Source organism: Podarcis filfolensis (genome assembly GCF_964270895.1).
Source record: "Podarcis filfolensis genome assembly, chromosome: 4".
In the NCBI taxonomy this organism is placed as follows: Eukaryota; Metazoa; Chordata; class Lepidosauria; order Squamata; family Lacertidae; genus Podarcis; species Podarcis filfolensis.
This window is the reverse complement of record NC_139607.1, coordinates 90751958-90777393: the sequence shown is the minus strand read 5'-3', so window position 1 is coordinate 90777393 and position 25436 is coordinate 90751958. Positions and strand designations below refer to the sequence as shown.

Here is a 25436-nt window from a genome sequence, read left to right as displayed (position 1 = left end):
CTTTTCTCCTGTTTGTTTCTTTTTTACTTAAAGTATGGTGTGCATGTGGCGGGGAGTAAGATGAACTCTTGGGATTCTTGATCAAGTAGCAAAATAGGGTTTGAGAAATCTGTTTAATAATTCTTAATACAATGAAAGCAATAATGGGAGGGGAGAAGGAGACACCAGTGATTCCGAAAGGTGAGGGGCAGTAGTCCTTTTGCTGGATTCTAATAAGTGGGGCTGGGATAGCAGAACCAAGGGCTTAAAGGCAAAGATTATGTTTCACTTGTGGGTAATCCATTTCTTGGTGGCTCCGTGAAATATTTGAAGTCACTGTCTTAATATTAAGGATATCTGATGACTTCAAATGAGGCTCTTGCTAAGGGTACTAAATCTTCAATTTGGGTTTATTTTATTTCTTACAAACCATGTGAGTGCTGGTTAAACATATAGGAATAGCAAATAAAGTATCAGCTGGGATTTGGAGAAAAAGGAGTGTACCTACCTACTTCAGTGAAAGTAGATTGTAAATTGCCATATGCTCATGTAAATAATGTCAGAGTACATACATCACATTAAATTATCGTTAAAACAAACTATGGTTTAATGTGAACATGCAGCTAAAACGTTTTTACTCTGCTTCTCCCTTGCTCTTGCTGCGCTTGCAAAATGTAAGACTAGGAACCAAGGTTTGTTCTTGGCTTACTGCTTGTGGCTTTTGGGCAGAGCGGGCAGGGGGGAAACAATCACAATATTGTTAATTGCCTTTTATTGAAGAGTGTTATGAACAAACCAAGGGATGCTTCTTGCAGGAGTAGATAAAATGTCTTCCCACCCAGCAAGGATTTTCATAGATTTGTAGAGTTAGAAGGAACCACGAGGGCCATCTAGTTCAACCCCCTGCATTGCATGGGGCTCAAACCCATGACCCTGAGACTAAGAGTCTCATGCACATATTATTCTGGGATATCATAAAGATTAATACAAATCTTCAGCAATGTTGAATAGAATTGTCTACCACTTTAGAGTTGCAATGGAATGACAAGATAGTATTATATGGTCCTTCTGAGGTTTTGAATGCTTAGCTGCTGCTCTCCTCTTGCTATTAGCAATACATGTTAAAATTACTGACATCTTCTCTCATGTAATTTGGGGATTGATCCTTGAATGATTCTGGATGGGTCTTAAAAACAGTAAAGCTGCAAGGTAAAGGTAAAGGACCCCTAGACGGTTAAGTCCAGTCAATGGCGACTATGGGGTTGCAGTGCTCATCTTGCTTTCAGGCTGAGGGAGTCAGCGTTTGTCCACAGGCAGCTTTCCGGGTCATGTATCCAACATGACTAAACTGCTTCTGGTGCACAGAACGCCGTGATGGAAATCAGAGCACACGGAAATGCCGTTTACCTTCCCACCACAGCGGTACCTATTTATCTACTTGCACTGGTGTGTTTTCAAACTGCTAGGTTGGCAGGAGCCTGGGACAGAGCAATGGGAGCTCACCCTGTCATGGGGAATTGAACCACCCACCTTCTGATCGGCAAGCCCAAGAGGCTCAGTGGTTTAGACCACAGCACCACCTGTGTCCCTAGTCGTCGTCGTCTTCTTCTTTGGTGATAACTGGAAGCCGAGTAAGATTGTCTTCCATAAACACGGTTTTAACAATGAGTCTGTAAGTGACTGTGGAGGCCAATTCTGGACCCATGTGTCCTTCCACAGTGGGGACATTGGTTCCCGGGTGGGAGTTGATCATGGTGTGGATTTGCCAAGCGTGCCTTCCTCTTAGCACATTTCTCCCTTGCGTCCTGAGTTTGAGTGTCTTCAGAGCCCATGACACCTTTGGTAAAGACTGTTCTCTAACTGGAGCGCTCATAGGGCAGTGTTTCCCAGTTGTCGGTGTTTATACTACTTTTTAAAGATTTGCCTTGAGACAGTCTTTAAACCTCTTTTGTTGACCACCAGCCCTCACTCGCTGGATCATCACCTTGTCGTGGTGAGTGGGCTTGCATGTTCCTATGACCCTTGTGAGTGAAGCTGTCAGGAATCTCGTCCCTAGTAGAGCTGCAAAGAGTACTGACGTAAACAACACTGGACATCCCTATAACACGGATAGGACTGTCAAATATTTTAAAGCAGAATCATCAAAATTTGTATGAAGTTAATAAGTAATGGCCATATTGCAGGTGGAGGCCTCTCAGTGGAAATGGTACTGCATGGACTTATTTAAGGATGTGTCCATGAACTCAGGTTCAAGAGACTGGAACTGGACTGGGCAAGATACAACCAGATTCAGGCAGGTCATATCAGGACCATGGAAAGCTCTCAGTGTGATCTGTTGGTTGTAGCTCTGTTTCTGTTGTAGGCAAGGATATTGCCTCAGCAAAGAGTTGAAGGATTGCAAGGCCTGTTCTGCTATGGACCCCAGCTCCCTGGATGAGCTTGACATGCTCTTTAAAGGGCCCTTCTCTAGTTATGTAATTTTTGGATATGGGAGGAGGTGCTGAAATTCTTCCTCAGGGCTTGGCTCCTTTGGGGGCAATATCTGAACATTCTGTTAATGCTAACCTGAAAACTGAATAACAGGATTTTGAAATAGAATGTAACATAGGTCTGTATTTGCATTACGACTGCAGGAAAAGCTAAAAGTGTTCAGAATGCCTTATGCCAAAAATGTATTGTGCCTTTAAAGGAGATAGGTGGGATAATGATGACTAGAAGTGTGGCTGTGGTTCAGCCCCCTGGGCAAAATCTTGCTTTTTAAAAACCAAACAAAGACTCAACCTTATCACATGGTATTGTAACAAATGAAACTCCACAGTATAATGAAGACATGGCCACAAAAGAAGACTTGCACCATGTCAGGCCCATTGAAACCAGGCTAAAGGAAGTTAGCTATTTCTTTGAACTAACTCACTGGGTTATTTGAAATGCACTTCTGTGGGGTTCCTGAGATTACCAGTGTTTGTTGAGTTCTCAGAGTACAAAACACTTCACAGATGAACAAGGGCTTCACATGTGAAATAGGATTTTTTTTTTAATACCTTAATTGAACACCCCAGGGAGCTGCAGTAGTTATAAAAAATTCCCTGCTGCTTAGGTTTTAATATTGAATTACTTTTTACAATAACAACAAGAAAAGCAATATTTTGCTTTACTACTGACGTTTCTACAAGACAGTAATTTGGATAAAGCTGTACCTCTCTTTCTTGGCAATGCTGTTTTGTTTGACCTAACCATGCTTGCATGCTCTGGCAGTTTTTTTTTTAAAAAAAGGTTTCTCGTATACGTGCCTGAAGCAGTTTTCTTGGGGGGGAAGGGATAGAGGGCTTTGGACTTGGTTGCAGAGGATGTGAACCTAGGGTTGTGCTTTACAGGAGAGTCTACTGAGAGTTCACAGGAAATAGGCCAGAAATATAATTATGCAAAAGCTGCAGACTTATTTAGAACTTCCTGTTCATTGATGAAAGAAACAAAGTTTTTAACATCAATTACCTGAATGAAATGTTCATGGGGATTGCCAGTTCCTGAGCTTTCTGAACCTGAAATTGCAAACATGCTAAAATGATAGCATAATTAAACATAGTGTATTATTCAATGCCTGTTGCCATGTTAACAATACTGTTCTGTCCTGCTACAGGACAAAAAAGGCGGGTGGTGGGGTGGAAAATCTCATTGTAATGGCCAAGGCTGTAGAATTACAGCACCAAATTAATCAATTGGACTTTTTCTAGGTCAGACTTTCTCTGGATTTTTTTTAGCAAACTAAATGTGGGTTGTAATATGTGTATAGAACAAAGAAAATTCTTTCCTTAATTACATTTTATGTAACACAACAGCATCTGGAGGATTGCTGGTTCTCCATTCCTAGTGTAAGATATTCTCTATAGTAAGGTTATAATGAGAAATGGAACAGAATCATTCATATGTAATGTTTCAAGTAGCAGAACACTCACTTTGAAAGCAACTTAGGCACAACTTAGTCAAGTGATGTGGCAGTCCGGTGTGTCCTACAATTAATTTGCTTAACTAAAATTTTGTTTTCGTTCCCAAATTTTTGTTCCCAACTTTACATTATTAAATCCATTCTTGTGTCAGAGCGGAACTCTTTTTGTGAGTGAAGTCACACACTACTTCTTATGGAAGAAGTATGGTTATTTTTAGTAAATAGTGTGTTTGTTAAGCAGGTGAAAGGGTTGCAAACTTTGGGAGAGCTTTTGAGTGGGGGTGCAAATTTCTTGCTAGTGGACAGGAAGTGATTGATCATCAGACATCAGCTGCTCCTAATTCTGCTTTCACCTAGTGGACCACTTCCAACACTTGAAATAAATATACCATATTTTTTGTGTATATAAGATGCTCTCATGTATAAGACTACCCCTATCTTTTTAACCCAAAATTTAGAAATTAAATTGTTTACCTTTTGGGGGGTGGGGGTGGGGGAGATCACTTCCGCCAATCGCTCACCCGCCTGCCCACCATTGCTGATCGCTTGCCACAGCCACTGCTGATTGCATACCTTGCTGCAGCCGTCAATTGTCTGCCTGCTCGCTGCCACCAATAGCCCACCTGCCCACTTGCCGCAGCCGCCAATCGCTTCCCCAACTGCTACAGCCAATCACAAGCTGGCCTTGCCACAGCCACCAATCACCTGCCCAATCGCCACTGCCAATCTCCTGCTTGCTGCGGCCATTAATCGCATGTCCCCTCTCTGCATTCACTGTGTATAAGACAACACCCAATTTTTGCCTATTCATTTTTTAGCAAAAAGCATCGTCTTATACACGGAAAAATACGGTATATTTGTATGACTGTATGGGCTCCAGGTGGGGTATCATGAAGGGTGGGTGCTCTGGAGGTTTTTCGTCTTCTGGTGTCTATTTGAAACAAGAGAATGAGTGCTTCCATAACTGAGGTGATAAGCTCTACAGAGGTCAGCGGGAGGTCAACTATTCAAGTCTGTCTTGTGAGATAGGATGCAGTATACATGTAGTTGCTTACATTTGCTTTTTAAGAAATATCCTTTAAAAATGCATACCATTTTCATGAACGATAAAAATTCATAAATGAGGTGCCTGTCCTTCTTTCCCATTTCCTTTCCTTTGCAAGGCCCAAAAGTTAACAGTTATTCTTCCAGCAGATGTATTAAAGCTCAGGAGTAGGTTTAGGCATCTTTGCTTAATACTCTTTGAAACTGGCATATTCTACATTCTGTGCAACCCCAGATGAAAGTTTAATAGTTGCAAACATTCTGGCGTTGTCACAGTAAAACTCACAGCAACTAATTACTTGGTGGCAAATATGAGACATAATGCTACAGGTAATTTTCCAGGCAATGTCTGTGGAGGAAAAGGAAATATGGATTTTTTTAGTCTTCCTGGCGTCCTATGTAGGTTTGTTTTGCATGCATTGGGCTTTATGCTATGTTTGCTCTGCTTTTCCGATAAATGTTACAAAATGGGTAGATTGAGAGCAGAATATGAGCTGATGGAGAAAGGGGGAGGGGGTAGTGAACCTGTCAGGAACCTGTGGAGAAATCTGCACATTAGTAGAGATAAAAGCAGCTTCAAATTTCAAGCTAGATAAGTTAAAAGGAGGAATTTTGAAACCCCTTCTTACTGACCTTTGCAAGACAGGGCTATCCTGTCCAGAGCTAATCAGGGATAGCCGCATGATTAATTGTGTGGCAATGCAGAAGGAATGCCTAAAACATTTAATGAGCATAGATATATCATGGCCGGGCCAACCCTGCCACAGTACCACATCTCCTTGTTCTCTAGCTAATTTGACCTGGAGGGATTTGATTATTGCAGCAGTCATTCCAAAAGAAACAGTCGAGTGGCAGTTTCCATGCCACCCAACTGGTGGCTAATTCTGATAGCTCGGAAAGTAAGGTAAAGGGACCCCTGACCATTAGGTCCAGTCGTGACCGACTCTGGGGTTGCGGCGCTCATCTCGCTTTATTGGCCGAGGGAGCCGGCGTTTGTCCGCAGACCGCTTCCGGGTCATGTGGCCAGCATGACCAAGCTGCTTCTGGCGAACCAGAGCAGGGCACGGAAACGCCGTTTACCTTCCCGCTGGAGCGGTACCTATTTATCTACTTGCACTTTGATGTGCTTTCGAACTGCTAGGTTGGGAGGAGCAGGGGCCGAGCAATGGGAGCTCACCCTGTCACGGGGATTCGAACCGCCAACCTTCTGATTGGCAAGTCCTAGGCTCTGTGGTTTAACCCACAGATCCACCTGCGTCCCTTAGCTCAGAAAGTATTGAAGTGCTATTTGCAGCTTAGCCAAAAACCTTAGCAGGGGTCTTTCCCCAGCCTTACCTAATGATGCCAGTGACTGAACCTGGGACCCTGTGCGTGCAAATTATGTGCCCCACCATTACGTGATGGCCCTTCTCCATATTACTCTCTGAAGAAAGCAGGAAGAAGAAGGGGACCTGTGATCCAGCCTCAGACTTAATCCTGTCACTGTTGCAGAGGGAGCAAAGCTGAATTTCTACCCTGTTGTGTAGGCTCCTCCCCATCCTTATTCATCCTTATTATCCCCCCCCCAATAAATGACAACAGGTGTGGGAGACAGGCTGAGGGGTTGTTTTTGATTTTTAAAATGTCTTGTTTTATGTTTAAGTGCATAGTGGAAAAGGCTACATCTGTAAAAGGCTAAATGCTGAGCTTTATTCTCCCTAGTGTGTTGCAAAATCAGTCATATTGAACTTCACTCTGAATGTGGTGCTTTCATTTTCCCACAGTGCTAGGATAGATATAAAACTGGCCCTTGCATAATTTTAACATAGTCTCTTGCACAGTAAGTTTAATAGCTGCTGCTGCTGCTGCTGCTGCTGCTGCTGCTGCTGCTTCTTCTTCTTCTTCTTCTTCTTCTTCTTCTTCTTCTTCTTCTTCTTCTTCTTCTTCTTCTTCTTCACTTCAAAATACCCCAAATTATTCAGAGCTCTTGTTCCTTTTAGGTCAGCTTCAACAAAGTTACGCTTCTCAATTTTTCATTCGTCACAAGGAATTATCTTTGCTTTCAATATTTTTAACAATTCTTTTGATTTCGTGGGTTTCCAAAAGTAATCAGCAAGTATAAAATGTTAATTGTTCTGAGGCCTTATTACCCCCAGAAGTTAATTTTATCATATGGTGACAGCTAACGTCAGCTGTACATTACAGAGTTTCCTGTCCCAGGAAATGTGAGAGGTATTTTAGATTTGTGCTTACTCTGCAGTTTGGGATCTCTCTCTCTCTCTCTCTCTCTCTCTCTCTCTCTCTCTCTCTCTCTCTCTCTCCACCCCCCCCCCCCGCCCATGTTCTCAGGAAGCTGCTGCTTAACGAAAATTGCATGGACTTCATGGCTTAAAAATCTGGTTTATGTTACAAAGGAGGCTTACATGAAACGACTGCAGTTATTTTGTCTGCCTGGTGGTAAAAGTCATATGCCCAATTATTGCATGTAATGAAATATATTTGCAAGCAACTGCAAATAACAGGGATTCTTTGTTTGTTTTACATGCAAAGTATCATCAACCTCTGTAACTGAAGCTTTTAGTAGAAATGCATGATAAAAAGGGACTAACAAAGATTTCCATAAAGCTTTTTTGTATGTTTAATTGTAAATTTAAAGGTAGATCTGACAAGTGTTTTGAGTACAGGGATGAGTTTCAGCATCCTCAAAAAATAAAATAAAAAATCTTATCCGTTCAGTATAGAAGGGATATTCTTTTTATTTATGAAAGTGTTCATTTATAAAATATATTGATATGTAAGACTGTTGATAAAAATATCAGCAAGTTGGCAGAATCATTAAATAAGTCCAGTTTTAAAGCTTCTATGGAACAAATCACAAAACTATAGTGTTGACAAAAATTTGCAGTAAGGGACGACAAAAATGTGAACCAAACTGAGACAACAAAATCCTTTACAACACATTTTAATCTATAGGTGCCTGTGCACATGTAAACAGTTCTGTATGTGTAGGGCCACTCTGCAAGGGTAGAAAAGGTACAGATTGTAATAAAATGGGTTCAGAAATCAGCTATATAGGATTATCTCAGGGGTCTGCAACCTTTAAGACAAAAAGAGCCACTTGGACCCGTTTCCGAAGAAAAAAAACCTGGGAGCCGCAAAACTCGTCATTATAAAAATAACTTTTTTTTTTAGACACAAAATATTTTATTTTAATTGTGAATTTTGCACCGCCCCCATACGATGTCACAGCCAGTACAGCTCCCGCCACAGTGGGGAGTGTCGGGGCGCACAATGCGCCTCCTCCCCTCGCTAGTATCCGCCCCGGAGCCGCGGCAAAGGTGTAAAAGAGCCACATGCGGCTCCAGACCCCTGGATTATCTACTTTGACCTTTGTTTTGTTAAAGCAAGCTTGCAGTCGTGGCTTGAAGGTATGTAAGCAGTGCCAATGACATGATGGAATGAGATTTCCATTGATTCATGGTGGGCCATCAGGGCTCTTTTTCAGTGAAGAGCAGACTTCAGGCTTGCAGTATTTACTTTTGTGAATACAGGGTCCCACCTGAGATTGGTCACAAAATGGCAGTGTGTGTGAAGCTAGTTGCGGTGATTGGGTTATGGATCCAGTCATCAGTGAAGTCTCAGGGAAAAGATCCTGCATTGCAGAGGGTTGGACTAGATGACGGATGGGGTCCCCTCCAACTCTACAATTCTATGATTCTTGACAACTTCAGCCCATACCCCCTTCTGCTCTCCCTGACACTTTAATGGTGTAAGCAACATGGGAGGACAACCAGTCCTTGAGTGTATGCAGAAACCAGTACAGCCCAGTGCAATTCAGCAGTTTATTCAAAAAGAGTATATGCACTAAGGAAGAGGGGAAGAAACAGTAAATATGCATATGAAGACTGAATTAAAACATTACATTATATTTCTAATATTCCCAAGAAAACAATGGAGAATATGCAGTACTCAGTGGTCATCTCTGGTGTTGTCAGTGTCTGGCATCAGTTGCAGGTTGGGGGAATCAAGAAAGACAAAGGACTGTTTGGCAGCAGGCATCTTTGAAGGCCTTTGGCCCCAAGTGGGTACCGACTGACAGGTGACTTTGCCCAGCCAACCACAGTCACCTAGCCAGGGAAATGCAAGCAGGGTGATGGGGAGGACTGTCAGCGTGTGAAATGGCAGCCTTTCCTGTGTTGGGAATTTGGCAGGGAGGATGTGACATTTACAGAGAATGGAGAACACAAGAAACTAGGCAATTATAAAAGGGACAGGTGGGCTTGTGTCACAGGCAGCGCTTGTGTCACAGGCAGCACCAAGCTAAAAATAAAGAGTGATAAACCGGGTTTCTAGACAGTGCCCTGACTGTTTTAGACATTTTTATGGGAAATCAACTAAAGGTTTAGGGCTTCCCAGAGGCATCCGGTTGGCCAATGTGAATACCAAGAAAGAAGAAGGAAAACAGAAGACAGCAAATGGCTGCCTGCTTGCTCACATTGTTCCGAGTCCTAGAGTGCTTCCCTTGGTGTCTCCGATATTTAAAGCCACCAGAGAGTACCAAGATTCCAGTGTACTCTTCCTGCTGGTCTTAATGGGCTCATGTCTCTATCAGGCAGGTGTTTATGCAAATGCCATGCAGAGAGTGCCACCTGGCATTGCCCTGGGGGAAATGTAGAAGCTATGGTAATTCCTTTTATCATTGGAAGGAGCATTATTTTGATAGGTGGCATGCAATATTACTTTTATGACTACCTGCATCCTGCCAGATACACAGAAGATGGGTGCTCAACTCTGATAAGGAACTGATTGTAGCGCTCTGAACTAGCAAAACAGAATTCATTTCAGCCAAATACAGAATCATCTGCCAATAATAGCCAATCTCACTACGGCAGTTTTAAAAAGCAGTTGTGATAGAGGCAGCAGCAATGAGTGTGCGCTGCTTGATATAACTGAGTGAGTGCTCTGAGAACCGTTGTGTTTTTGAAAGGTACAGCAATTACATCAAGTCGAAAGGGAGGACAAGTAGAGCAACTGCAATCAAGTTTGTCATGGTATTTGTTGTTTCAGACTCTAATTCTGGGGTCTGGTTACCATCCAAAACACTCCAACCCTGTTTTGTGGTTTGTGATGTCACTGAGACCTTTTGATGGATTTGTAAGCTTTATTTGTTGTTTTCCTGGTGTAATTTTAAAGGATTTGTTACACCATGTATTATCACAGTTAAAAGAACAATGTGGTTTTAACTTTGGAACTGAACTTTCTTTATCCTGGCTGTTCCACTTTCCCCTGTATTAATTTATCATTAATCACCAGGGGAACAGTTATTAACTAATTATCAGTGAACTAATTTTTGTGTGTGTGGTATCTGGATTCACTACTTTTGGACTGTGTGTGAAATCTTTTTGTGTTCGTCTGGAAGGATTTATCCTAAACATAGCCTAAATTTCTTCTCTTTCACTCTCACACACTTTTATACACACCATCCTACTAATACCACACCCACCCCAGTTGTGCTGTCCTTCCAAATGAACACTGTGTTCCTCTAATTATACAAGCCATCCACAGAAGTCCATGTAACAGACAGAAAAGTTCCAATTTCCTCCATGAAGGAAATTATGCATTATATGGCTCAGGGCCCCTCGAGTCAAAAGAGTATTTTCCTATCCATCATGGTTTTGGATAAGACCCTAGAAGCAGCTTAATCCCAGCCACAAATGTTATACATCTTGGATACTAGTTGAATTAGATCCACATTCAATCTCAATTCCTGATCTTTTTACAGAAAATACTTAGAACTAGCCACACTCCTTACAGTGCCATCCCCATTTCATTAGCTGGAAGGAATGCATGCAAAGGGCAGCTCCCCAAACTGCTAAACAATATGTACCAGGAACCACCTGCTCTCCTTAAGAGCATTTCTCATTAAAGCATTAGTTAAATGAGTCTGTGTTTGACCCACCCCTCCTCCCTTCTGTGTTTTTCAGAGTCTGTTACTCCTTCTCTCCTCGCCAACCCTAATTCTCAAAGGCACAACTTTTAATCCACCTGTAAGAATCTTGCAAAACATAGTCCGGGCAGGGTAGTTCTTTGCATCACCCTTCACACCAATTAGACCTGCTTTTATTGTGAGGGTCTGACTACTAAAAGCTGAAAGAGCTGGAGAATTTCAGTTTGAGTGCCCGACTGTTACAAAAGGATTACATATGACCATATGACTCCACTTCACTCCTAATCATCATCTCAGTGTGAAGTTATTAGCAGTTCTGCCATGCTGAGATCCTGCTTATTCCTCTCATTCCATTTTCTTGGGCAGAGACAACACTGGTATTTGGACGCAGCCAGGCTGACCTTATGCAGTGATGTGAGTGTTTTGAAAATACCCTAGAGGAGATTGTCCATAGCCTTTGTAGAGCCATTTCAACTGAAATGGGTTTAATCTTGAGAATGGCGGGGAAGCCTTGAGAAATAGGCAGGCTTTTTAGTGGTGTGTAGGTCCTATGAGACTTGCTTGTCAAATACATGAATGGAGAGTTAAAAGAACCACTTCCTGCTTAAAGATGTCTTAATCTGAGAGGCAAAATGCATTATTTCCCTAGTTTACCATGACTGTGAAAGGCCCAGCAGCACTCCCTTAAAAACCAAATCACTCCCCATTTTCTACCTGCCTCTTCCAAGTACAGTGGTACCTCGGGTTAAGTACTTAATTCATTCCAGAGGTCCATTCTTAACCTGAAACTGTTCTTAACCTGAAGCACCACTTTAGCTAATGGGGCCTCCTGCTGCTGCCGTGCTGCCGGAGCAAGATTTCTGTTCTCATCCTGAAGCAAAGTTCTTAACCCAAGGTACTATTTCTGGGTTAGCGGAGTCTGTAACCTGAAGCGCCTGTAACCTGAAGTGTATGTAACCCGAGGTACCACTGTATCAAAGTCACAAAAAAAATATTGAGGTTTCCTCTCACCAAGGAAACATGACATGTTTTACTGTTGTGCAGTTGGTTTTATGATAATGGATGCAAGTTAAATATTTTTTCATAAGTAAAAGCATGGGGCAACCTACTGACAGTTTGACTTGTAGTGTCTTGGGTCATATAATACATAATTTCCTGCACATCGAGAACCAATGAGGGTTGTTTTTTTGTGTCCATTCGATTACAGCAGCTCTTCCAAACTTTCTTGTGCTATACTGTAGAAATTTATTCATTTAATGTTTGACCCCTACCATAGCCCAAGGGTCCCCACCTACCTCTAAGAAACATCATCATAACAAGGGGGAGACGAACATGGCCCCACCAGTTTCCAAAGAAGGAGCTCCTTCAGTGAGCTTGTTGCCACTCTACCCACCAGAAATAATACTTAGAAGAAATTGGTAACTAAGAACTGGTGCCCGAATTTGCTTATTTCCTCCTCACTTCTAATCCCTTCTCCTTTTGTGTTGTGTCTTTTGGACTGTAAGCTGAAGGCGGGGACTGACTTACTATTGAGCAGGGGGGAAATACATTAAATGAAATGCATATAGTTTCTTAATTTTGTATTATACTGCACTCCCCTCCACAGAGTACCCAAGCAGTTTTGTGACATGTACGCGTGCAAGTATTTTGGGTGTGAGAGAGTGGAGGTGGATTGGATGCACCAAAGATGTTATACAGTATCTCCTTTCTGCTAACCACAGATGTGCACAGCCCCTCTTGAAGACCTGTAGAAGACGGCTTACCACGGCCTGAGTCACAATGGAGATAATTTACCATGCTGAGATTTAAAGCTTGCCCTATCTGCAAAGCTCTTGTCCTTTCAAGCCTTAGTTTGAGAAATGAACTTGCATCAAGGTTCAGCAGAAAGGGACAAAATGAGAGCTTTGTGATCCTTCTCCTGTCATTCTGTTTTATTTATCTGAAGCAAAGAGGACAAAACATATCAGCTTAAAGGCTAAGCAATTAGGTTTGTAGTTACAAAGAATTGATGCAGTACTTAAGCATGTATGTTTATATAGAGTTAGTGAACCATAAAATCTAGGGATTTAATTGGTTTTTCCCTCCACCCTCCCTTCTCTAATGACAGGTGTTCTCTATTTTGGCTCAGCCATGTTCTGTAATTGCCAGTTCTAATAATTTCACTGTGATCAGACAACACTGATTTAACAAGAATCTACACAATCTCTTGTTTAATATCATGTATTAGGCATCCTTTTGATCTTATCTCTCTGCAGTTTGCTTGGGGCTTGTTGGCAGAAATGCTCAAGAGTATCTTAACAGCTGTGCTGGTGTAGGTGTAGCTAACTTGGCCGGGAGCCCAATCTGCGCCTGACAAATTGTTTTATTCATTTCCCATAAAACATGAATTTAAGAGGCAGAGCAGTGGTGGGTTGCTGCTAAATTCCTTGCCCCGGGCCTGAAAAGAGATGACAAATATTTACCGGAGTGCAGAAAGTTTTTTTTTGGGGGGGGGGGTTGAGGTTGGGATGTTTCTTTACCACCATCACCATTCCTAGACTTTTCTTCTCCATCTGATTGAGATGATAGCAGATGATTTGAAATCTTACAGAAATTCTCCATAGTAGTAGAGATTAACAGGAGAATGAAAACATAATAAATGTTTATTGAACTACACACAGCTACACAATGGCTAAACACACCAATGTTTGCAATGACTGTGACAAAAGCAATTGGATAGAGTTGCCTGCCTGTGGAACAAATGATTGACCTGTCATTTATGGACATTGTTGTATCCTATTAAAAAAATCTCTTCCATTTCTCTGTACTGAAGGAAGGAGCATGTCATCATTAGTTCTCTTGAAATACAATTTTTGGTTCAAGTTTTGGATTGCTGAATTCAAAAGCTGTATGAACTCTGAGAGAAAATATTTAATGCACGATACTTCCACCATATTTATGGAACAGTATGGAATCACATTGCCCGAAGAGTGCTTGGAAACTAAGTTTGTTATGCTACCTAATAGCCCTGCAAAAATTGCATGGAAATTCACGATGACTGTGACAAAACTAGGTGTAGAACCTAATACAGAAACTACTTCAGCCACTCAGGCTACCTAGATTTAAGCAATTTTCCTTTCCTTTCCAGACTCCTGAGTTAGGCAGCTGAGGCAGAAAGGGCGGACTAATATTCTTCTTCCTAGTTTTATTTTTAAACCTTGAAAGATTTGCAAAAGTGAAGACACTAAAATTCATTGGAATTCTGCAGTTCTCCCCATTGCGCAATTTCATGCAAATGTTCTATACCTCAGTATAAAATGTACATGAGCAAACTATCTATGTGCGCAGTGAAGCCTTGCTGGTGTAAATGATACATGAACTGATGTAGTAATTATGCAAGAGAAAGTGCTTTTTGTTATCAGATACAATTAATATTATATAAGTTATATATAAGGAGAAAGATGTCATCTTCAGCTTATGACATCAGTAAACAGTATGGATCAATTTGTAAATTGTATTACAGTGGTACCTCGGGTTAAGAACTTAATTCGTTCTGGAGGTCCATTCTTAACCTGAAACTGTTCTTAACCTGAGGTACCACTTTAGCTAATGGGGCCTCCCGCTGCCGCCGCACGATTTCTCTTCTCATCCTGAAGCAAAGTTCTTAACCCGAGGTACTATTTCTGGGTTAGTGGAGTCTGTAACCTGAAGCGTCTGTAACCCGAGGTACCACTGTATATACATTAGGTCTTTTGGAGTACATTTACTTACTTAATTTCCTGCTAAATATGTTTTGCTTCCTGCAAAACATATTAGAGTGGTTTACAACAATAAAAAGGTAACATAACACATTTTTTTATATAAAAAAATTAAAAGCAAAAAGTTAAAAAACAATAAGTAAACCATTGTCGGAAAAATACTCCTGCGTAGGCCTGACAGAAAAAAAGGGTTTTCAGCAGATATTTAAAAGTTGGCACAGAAGGTGCTTGCTGAATCTCTGTGGACAGAGTATTCCAGAATAATTTTTATGAGATACCTTGAGATCACTGGTAACTTTTCCTGTAGTCTCTGGCTTCATCCCCCAGCCCAAAGGAAACATGTTTATTCTGTTGAAATTAATGGAATAGGCAAGCCAAATAAATACTTGTTAAATTTATTTTGCGTTTCCAATGAAATATACTGTGAGCATGCAGATCATTGCTGGAGATACAACTTGCTGGGAGCTAGCCTATTCCACATTATGTAGGTGTGTATAAAAATCCAGATATTTTGGGATTTTGTTATATCAGAAATACAATGATTTTTTGGGTTATGATCTTCCAAGAGGGTGAATGGTGATGTTATTTGGTTACTTTGTAGGCTGAGTACAAGAAGATGACATAGAAATGATAATTTATGTAGTGACAACTGTCAGAATATTAATAGGCCAGAATTGGAAAAATACAACTTATCATTCAACAGATAGCTGATTAATTAAAGCATAAGATAATGGTATGCCTGGTAAGGTGAAGAAACCTATTTATGGGGGTGTGGTGGAGAGCAAGGCATTTTTTTTTATTAAAAAGTCGTGTTTGTTTAATATTGGAATAATTGAGTGTAAGCCTCAGGAAATCTATATTTTCTGCTGGGGGATAGTTAAGAACATGGTTGTAAAATAACATTTGGCAGGCATGGAAGTGATTATTTATCTTGTTGATCTTTGTTCTTATTTGAAGACTTGCGGGATTATTATATCGTTGTAGCTGTGAAAATTAGTTTAATTGATATAGCAAATTGCATTAATAGTTATATATTGTAGTATTATAGCATGCTTTTGGTTTTTTTCTTTTAAATATATCTTTTAAAAAGAAATACGTTTTAAAAAAACTTAACAAATTAAAAAATAACAATTATAGAAGTGAACCCGATGAAGGTCAGGCAAGCCTTTCATGCAAAGGTCAAGAAGCTCTGGTGAATTGTCTCTTGAGTATCTCCTTTCCCTTGGCATACTGTGAAACAGTATGTGAAATACTGGATGCCAGCCTGCCTGCTGATCTTAAGAAGTCCAAAGAAGCTTCACGATTCTTACAGGGCAAACTCCTGTTACCCATAGGCAACAGGCGTACAAAATATTTGCTATAATTCTGCAGCAGTTAAAGAGTTTCAAGATAGCCGAGGAGATGATAAAGTGGAAAGTACTTAAGAATTTTGACTTGTGTACAAACACATTTCATATGCATATCTTTGCTCGGCTCTTTGAAAGTTAGATCTAGTGAATTTTGCATCCTTGGCCCTGTATGCAGCGTACCTTTCCTGTTCTTTTAATATGGTCCAGCCACGTCCACAAATTAAGAATGAAGGTCTGCACCGGGGTGGGGAGCCCTTTTGGCTCCGTGGGCCAGGCACTCATCAGGACCTGTCTTGCTGGTCAGATTCAACAGGTGCGTGAGACCGCTCATCTGTCAATCACATGGTGTCATTATGACATCACAAAAAATCCTCAAAGACCAGAGACTTAAAGGGAAAGGGGTAGACTTGCTAAAGGCTTTAAGGAAGTTGACACTCTCGGGTTTGAGCCTTCAGACTAGCAGGGGTCAGCAAACATTTTCAGCAGGGCCGGTCCACTGTCCCTCAGACCTTGTGGAGGGCCGGACTATATTTTTTTGGGGGGAAAGAAGAAGAACGAATTCCTATGCCCCACAAATAAACCAGAGATGCATTTTAAATAAAAGCACACATTCTGCTCATGTGAAAACATCAGGCAGGCCCCACAAATAACCCAGAGATACATTTTAAATAAAAGGACACATTCTACTTATGTAAAAACATGCTGATTCCTGGATTGTCCGTGGGCCAGATTTAGAAGGTGATTGGGCCGGATCCAGCCCCCAGGCCTTAGTTTGCCTACCCATGCTCCGGAGGCTCAGATGGAAGCACAGGAACAGCCAGAAAGCCTTTGCCCCTTTGAAGGGGCTCTCATTCAAGAGCTGCTTCAAATGGTGCTTTTGCAGAGGGCTTTAATCCCTGCTCTGCTAATCTAGCCCTGACTGTGCAGTTTTCTCCCCTGTGGGGAACGGGTTTGTGCAGCCAATACAAGATTAAACCCTGCGCTCCTGCCTATTAGCTGACATCAACAGTGACGCCAGCTGATGGGTGGCTAGGCGTAGTATGGGGATAGAAGGTATTGTGAGAAATTGGACACCTTGGTGGGCCAAGTTTGGCCCATGGGCCAGAGATTCTACACCTAGTGCCCTCTAAGTCATGCCACCAGCAGTTGTATGGTGAAATCTCTGAATGCCGGCATTGGACACTCCTGTACTAGTGACACACAAACTAGAAGCAAACTGTGGCATTGTTCCCTGGATGCCACGTTCTTTGAGTGAGCTGATTTCGCCCACTGAGAGCAGCAAGACCATTGCAATACAGAACGTGCTCTGGTGGGCCTGGGGAGAGGCATATATTATATTATATTATATTATATTATATTATATTATATTATATTATATTTATTATATTATATTATACAAAATTTGTATACCGCCTGATGGTAGCAAAGCCTCTTAAGTGACTTAAAAGAGAGATTGAAATTAACACTGAAAGCAGTTAAAAACTGTAATTAAACCCATTAATAGCATAGAATGTTGACTTTAAGGTGGTAGTCTTCCAAGTAAAGGCTAGCAGCAAATTAAACTGTCTGATACCTGGTCAGACAATCTGTCGATAGATCTACTCAAACTGGCAGCACCTCTCTTTCGCATCACCTGCTGTTTGAACATTTTTAACTGGAGATACTGGGGGACTGAACCTGAGACATTCTGCAAGTGAAGCATGTGTTCGATGACTGAGCTGTGATTCCCCCTTCACAAACTGGAGGTATCAAAATGACACTATGTCCCCAAGTTGCTAGTGCCTTTTATTTGCTGCAGGATGAACCACACGACAGGAAATGGTTTTGTCCCTGGGGTCTTCACAACTTTGGCCCCTGTATAATACTGATGCATCTTAAATCCAATGCATCAAAATTTGTTGCAGTACCACCTAAGAATTTGTTTTAAACTTTGCCTCCTAAGAATTGCATTCACTGGTGACTAAACTGGAGCGTGACGTGGAAATTGGCATACAAAAGCAATCCTGACCAGGCCAATAATACATATTGCTTAAAAGGTATTTTTTTATTGTCATTTAAAAAAGCACCACCTCACTTAAATTAGAATGGTGATGCCTCATTTCCTGAAGAGCGGGTTTCTTTGTTTCTCGCTTATTCTCTTACCTTACTCAAGAGTAAATTGCACCAGTACCCTGCATTTCTTCCTTTTCCCTTCATATTTTGTCCTGAAAGAATACAGGAGGTCCCCCTCCCTCTCTCTCTTTTTTAAAAAAACCCCAGCACTGAGGTGCTCTGCCTGTTAGTGATATCCAAAACAGCTGTTCCACGATAAACCCAGGACAGCTGCATGACAGTGTGTGAAAAAAAACCAAAAAACCCAGCAGCCTCATGTTCCTAAAACTTGAGCTCACATTTGCCACGTTTTCTGCAGGGCAGCAATTTAGAGACATTAAAATTCCTTGGCGTTACTTATTAAAAAGTACATGCCTTAGGCAGATAGAAATACAATTAGAAAACATGTAAGTGTTTCTGTTCATTGCTGAGGGCTCCTAGGCCAAACCTTTCACAACAGTCTATTTTGAAACCAGGCATGATGCTAACTCAAGCCGAAACCTGTGCAGTGGGATTTTTGAAGGCCCTGTGAAGTATCTCTGTGCCTTTGGTGGGAAGGGTCAGCATCCTGCAATTTGGAAGGTAGCCTGGAGCACCAGATTTGACAAGTGGGCAAATTATTTTTATTTATTTATCAAATTCGTATACCCCCCTTCATCTGTAGATCTCAAGGTGTCTGGGAGAACCTCCTGGCTTTCCTCAGTGACAAGTTGCTGTGTCTAAGGAAAATGCAGAAGAAGTTAGAGAAATGTTGTTGTCATAGAATTGGCTCCTTGATTTCCAATGACCAGGAATATTCTGGCCAGTGTGGCAGTAGCATCCTGACCACAACTGCCTGTAGTTCACACCTCAAAGCACAGTGTCATAGTAATTAAGGACTTGGTGCTTGATGTATAGAGTCCCATGGTACCTATACACCCAAGTAGCCCCGTTTTTTCACAGTTGTCAATTTTTTAAACAAAACGTTACACCTAGATGTGTGTGCCTTTTATTGTAATTTTATAATTCAAAGAGTTTTTTTGAGATCTGGAATGTGGTTTAAGAACTCTTTGTTAAATAACACCTGGAGTTGAAAGTACTGGAAGACACATAGCACCGAACGAAATCACCTTCCTTTAAGTAATTAATTGTAATTTCTCCTTTAATTAGCCGTCCTGCCCTTTTACTATTGACAGATAACTGGAGCTTACTGCTGGATTAGAGTAGACAGGAATACTGAGCAAGGGGTAGGAGGTTGGTTTTCAGGGAGAGCTGTTAATTTTTTTTTGGAATTTGTGAAAACTTAAAATTAAGTTACACAGGAAGTAACAGGACAAAAACTACAAATACTTTTAAGCTTGGTCATAACAAATGACTTAAAATTTGGTTAGGAGTTATTAATAACTAATTAAATGTTAGTTAAACAAGCAAATTACGTTGTGCATTCCAGTTTTCATTTGCGTGGAACTATATGACTGATATGAACAGGGGGGGGAACTATATCACTCCTAGAAAATCTAGTTGCTTTGCAGTAAATTTTGCACCTCTGCCTCAGCTCGATGTTCAGAAATGAATTTTTGATTTTCTGCTGTGAAGTTATCAGCAACATTTGGTGCTTTTATGCATGCGATTTGCTGATGTGTGAAATCCAGGTTGTTTAATGAGCATCTAATAAAAACAGCGTAGGGAAAGTAAATGATATAAAAAGAACTCGTCAAACATATATCACTCATTCGAGATACTTTTAGTCTTTCGGCTGGATGTAGTTATTTGTACAGCTGGAAGATTTCAAGCTCTATATGTTGCAGAGCTCCGCTTGTTGACCTTCTGACATCAATCAACTATGAATGGGTCATGGCAAGGCAAAAAAACTGGAGTAGAATTCCAACAGAGTGCAGGTTAATTTACAGCTCTGGTTTCCACTGAACACACAATTATAGTTTTATATGGTATGAAATCTATTTGTTTTTAAAAATAGCTATCAATGTTTCTTGTCCTTTTTTGGCTGTGAGATCTAACTTTAGCTTGTTTTGTTGGCGTGTGGGATATTTGGATTTTTATCTTTAGAGCTTAGTGCTACAACACTATTTAGATACAAAAGGGATTTCTGTGTAGAGTGTGAGATAGGAATTCTTTTTCAGGCTCTTTAGGTGATACCTAATCTCTGTATCGTAGACTACATTCACTTTTGCTCTTTTCCTACAGAACCTATGTAGCACCACTATCAGGGAAGGGGTGGAGAGATGCTTAAAAATGCAGGAGGTGCTGTAGCATCCCTGCTTAAAAACACGCCTCTGATAAAAAGCAAGAAGCATCACCATAGTTCGGGGAAACATCTTAGCCAGGCAAAAACACCCAAGAAAGGACTGGAGCAGAGCCAGTTAGGCAGTATGACCAGGACTTGATCTGGGGAGGCTGTCCTGGCCAATTAGCAAAACTGCCCTTTGAATCTTGACCATTGTCCGTAAGTGTTGTGTTGCTACCAGATGTTCATACCACTCTCAATATTGCAATCCTGTGCAAGAGGATTGGATTTTGTCTCTGGCCACTTTCACACCATACATTTAAAGCACTATCACACCACTTTAAAGCAGTCAGCATACGCGCTGCCGGGGTGCAAAGATCTGCCCTGCACACCCAAATTTAGTTTAGCCACCCCCAAATTAACTTTTATTAAGCTTTTTTGGGGAGGGGGGAATCAAAAGTTGTTGACCTTTTTTGGGGGGGGGGATCGCAGCGCGGAAAATACTGCATTTGACGGAGTAACAGAGCGGAAGAGGAGGGGACGGGGGCTTTCGCTCCATTGCTTTCCACTGCTGCCGATCGAGAGGGACCGGTATACAGTAGGTATCCATTTGGCACCCAGGTGCCCCACACCCCTTGCACCCCGGGTAAAGGCAGCCCTGGCAGTCAGGGTTCCCCAAACCCAAAGAATTCTGGAAACAGAGGTTTCTTAAGGGTGCTGAGAGTGGCTGGGAGACCCCATTTCCGCCCCAGAGCCACAATTCACAGAGCTCTCTGGGCAGAGGGCTTGACTCTTAAACCATTATGGGAACTGTAGCTCTGGGAAGGGCTAATAAGCTCCTAATAGCTCTCAGCACCCTTAAGAAACTACAGCTCCCAGAATTCTTTGAAGGAAGCTATGGTTGATTAAAGTGGTATCTCAGCGCTTTAAATGTATGGTATGAATGTAGCTTCTGCGTCCCTGAAATTGTCCACTTTTTAGTCGCTGAAAAATGTCTTAAGTAGCTACATGAGAAACTTCCTGCCAGTTTCATCTAACTAGAAGTAAAATGTAAAGGTAAAGTAGCAATTTATCTGGTAGAAGATTAAGCCTTAAAAAAACAACTCCTACAGCAAGGTTACCTTCAGAATTGTGCTGATCTGTACAATGCATTGTACTTAATGTTCAAGCCAAGCTCCCTAGTGAGAAGAGTTTGTTTTGTGGAGTTGGCAAACATTAAAGGTTAAGTTTTAGAACGTTATTGTACCTGCAGGTGACCTAGACTTTTGCAAAGGTGCTTTTAAATTTCATCTTCTTTGTCATGAAGTATAGAAACAATACTAATAGTCTGAGTGATTTTTAAAAAAAAAAATCTGAAAAAACGAACAGAGGCTATTTTTGTGAGGGAGAAAAAACCCAATGGAGCAAGCTTAGTTTGAATCCAGCCTTTAATCACATGCTCCCAAGTTGGCTGTTAATGATCAAAAAGGCCTTGTAGCAATTTGAACTGCTGCCAGCATCACCCACTGCTGGAAAAATAAAATAATTAACTTAAACCAACATGCTGAGATGCAACTGTGGCCGCATATCTGTGCTGAAATTATGCATGGATCTTTGCCAGAAGGTAGCAATGGAAGCACGTGGAGAAAACGGCAGGGAGTTGCAAGCAGTGTTTATATATGTGCAATTGTAGTTAACTGTTGAAATAATTGTATGTCAACCCATAGTCTGGATGCTTCTGTAGACTTGCTAGTTGTCGCTCGGCCCAAATCCTGATGAATGCCTCCAATGTACATTAATGGTTGGGGAAGGGAACAGGACTGGGAGAATTCCAGCCTCTTTTAAGTTTAACTTAAGGTTACCAGACGTCCCTGTTTCCTGGGGACAGTCCCCGGATTTACAAATCAGTCCCCTGACAAAATCTATTGAAGTTGAAAAGTGTTCCCGGATTCACTGAAAAAAAAATCTGCTAACCTTAGTTTAACTTGCATGTCTGTTGGGGACATGCAGGAGATATATCCCGAGCTTTCTTCTTTATAAGCAACCAACACAATGCTTGTCTTCCCTGCCCACCCCAACTGAAAGATAGAACATGAAAGAGGAAAGAGAAAATAAGAATCAACAGAGAAAGATACAGGAAGGAAGAAAAGACAGGAAATTTGGGGAAGTGAAAAAGACAGCGAGGGAGCAAGAAAAATAGATGTGCCTTGAAAAGAATGGGGGAGTAAAGGGACACCCCCACAGTCGTTTGGGGAGAGATATTATTCCTTATTCTTATCTTGTAGTTTGGTACCGAGGTTCCATTCCACCGTAAAGCCAAGCCCCAACTCCAAATTATAATTTTTGTGACCAGGATTTTCTCTCTGTGACAAAGCGGCTATTATCCCTTCAAAATATGCTGAACGTTCTGTTTTTATTTACTTTTATGTTATGGTATGGTATACTAAGGGTTAATGCAGGATTTTCACAAAATGGCTGCTTGAAAACTCTATACAGGCAACTCCCCATTTACACAGGGATTGCGTTCCAAGGCCCCGCATGGGTCAGCATAAACCTGCCCCGCCCTCTTCCGGTGCCAAAAATGGCACATGTGTGCTATATGTGCACAAATGGGAAGTTGCCTGTAGTTATTTCTTCTGACTCGTATATTATTTACAATGCTTTCTAGAATTCAGTCCAGGACGCCAACTTACTAATATCTGTATATCTGCCCAGTTTGTCTGGTGACTTCTTGGCCAGTCTAGTTCTTTCTGTAAACCCGCCTTCTGCCTGTTGGGCCTAGCAGAGGAAGGAGGCCTCGTCTCAGCCTGGGAGATGCTCCCTTCTGTTGACCTGACTTTTCCAGAAGTTTAGTCATTGAGGTGTGAGTTAGCTGTGCTTCCTCCATTGCTGGAGGTTGGACGACCCTTGGGTTCCCTTCCAACCCTACAACTCTACGGATTTTTGAGTCTTCTTCAAGGATCAGTTCTCCAGGACAGGTGAAGGACAAAACTCAGACTAGCAAACGGGAACAAAGCTCCAGGAATACTGGGAACGGCAGTAGGACACAGCAGAGACCTCTCCTGCGCTGTTATACATGAGAAAAGAAAACAGTAGGGTGGGAGAAGGAAGGACAAGGAGTTGAAAGGAGAGTCAGCAGCTTGTCCTGTGATCTGCTAAGCTGCCTGTTGAAAGACAGAGAACTAACTGTGCTCCCAAGCCAAAGTTCTGCTGAAGGTTGAACAGGAAGGAGTTCCTTCAAGGCCAGAGGAGAACTGCAGCTGCTGGAGGCACTTTTTGGACCACAGGCTGCTGAAACTAACACTACTTTGCTTTTGGCAGAAGTTCAGTGCTGGCTAGGACAAGGACAAAGTTTGTGTCCCTAGGGATGTTTAAATAGAGACAGAGGGTGGAAATTGCCTGTGCAGCTTTCTTTTAACCCATGTTTCCTTCCATCACTTCAGTTGCTAATCATCTGTATATACTTTCAGCGTCAAAGTTCATTTCTCATCTGTTTATTTTTTTCAAAAAGAAACCACTTAGCACCTTATGAAATCCCATATGACCAACTGTACAAAAACATATTTCACACAGGGTTTTTCCTGACACTCCACAAAACATGTCTAGCTAAACATTAGAATAAATCCCGGAGCATTCTCATTTGTGAAAACTTTGACAAAAGAATGATTCCACAGAAAATTTAAGCTTTTTTTTTTTAAAAAAGGCTTGGAAACCAGAAAGAAAGATGAGGCCATAACTGTATCAAAATGGCAGGGCTCTTTTTTTGCCATAAAACTTTTTGGACTCCTGCTCTGTCATCTCATTGCTCTAGTATTCCATGCAACGTTCCCAAATCCCTTAGCACTTGGACATCAGGAGGCAGAAATCTTCAGAATGTTGGAATCAAAGCATGTTGGAAATAAGGGACGCTTGAAGAGACCTCAAACTTGTTAAATTTGAAAACATTAAATAATGTGGCACTCTTTTTCTGACCCACTGATCCTTTTTCCCAAAATGATGTGTTTGGGAGAGCTGAAAATCATAAGATTGTGTCAGGGAATTGGTTATTCCATGGAATCCAGTACAGTCAGGGATACCGATCTCACAGAATCACGTGATCTGAAACAAGTTCATTTCCCTTACAATTGTGCTCTAAGGGAGGATTAAAATTTCATTATTTTATTAATATGCATTATGCAGAGAATTCAGGAGAACCATACTGTAGGAGTTTATTTCACTTATACCATCACACTTCAATTATTTTTTTAAAATAAAATAAAATACAGATAATTCTGAATCCTCACTCCTCTTCCCTCCAGGTTTTTTCCCAAGCTTTTCACAACCCAGAATCAGTGTCTACACAATTCTTGGTAACAACTATTTATAATAATGTTCTTTTTCCTTTTTGTAGGTCCTTTTGTTCTGCATTACTGCTGCCCTGTTTATGTTCTTTTTCAGGTATGTTGTCCTATATTTTTTCATACTTTATGTTAAAGGGTAATTTGAAAAACCTTGGCCGGTTTTTATAACTTCATGTTTTTCTCCAAATTAAAAAAAGAAGAACTTTAGATTTATTCCAAAAAACAGGTTTGGCAGTAATTACCTTACGCTGCAAATTTTTAAGCTTCTTGAAATCTTATTCTGCAGCACCATCTGCTAAAAAGGCAGTGGAAGAAGGAGTGTCCTGTAAGGATCCACTTATTCATTTGGGTATAAAGAGAAAACAATAATGTTTTCATGGACTGCCACCTACTAATGTAATTCTGCCGCTGCCTACTATTAGTAGTCTTAAAAACCAGCCAAAATATTCCTAGTACTGGAAAAAGTTGTGATGATGTTGTGAAAAATAAACTTTTCTTGGATTCTCTTTAGGATAATGGCGTCTTACTAATAATTTTTGATTTCTGCCCTAATTACCTTATTTTCCATTTGGGGGGTGGGCTAGGAATCCTGACAAGTAAATAAAAGAATTCAGGAGCTAACAAATAAAGTGATAATCGGATTATTTGCATAGCTCAAAATCCACTCTCTCCTCTCACACACAACAGTTGGCTTAAATGTTGGTCATTTCGTTAATGCTGCAAAATATTTTCCCTGCATGCTACAAACACTAGTTCAGGTCTGGTGGTTCCTGGTGCCATGAAGCATTTGAAATCCTTTTTTGTGGCTGCCTTCCATTTCTGGA

At 41.1% G+C, this 25436-nt stretch overlaps 1 protein-coding gene across 1 annotated transcript in view; it reads left to right on the top strand.

Moving 5' to 3' along the window:
* Window positions 1–25436, top strand: part of TMEM135 (transmembrane protein 135) — a 166973-nt gene that overhangs the window by 83157 nt on the left and 58380 nt on the right. Inside the window, exon 6 of the mRNA XM_083609983.1 lies at window positions 24663–24709. Coding sequence (XP_083466109.1) covers window positions 24663–24709 — 47 coding nt within the window. The remainder of the gene's footprint in view (window positions 1–24662; window positions 24710–25436) is intronic.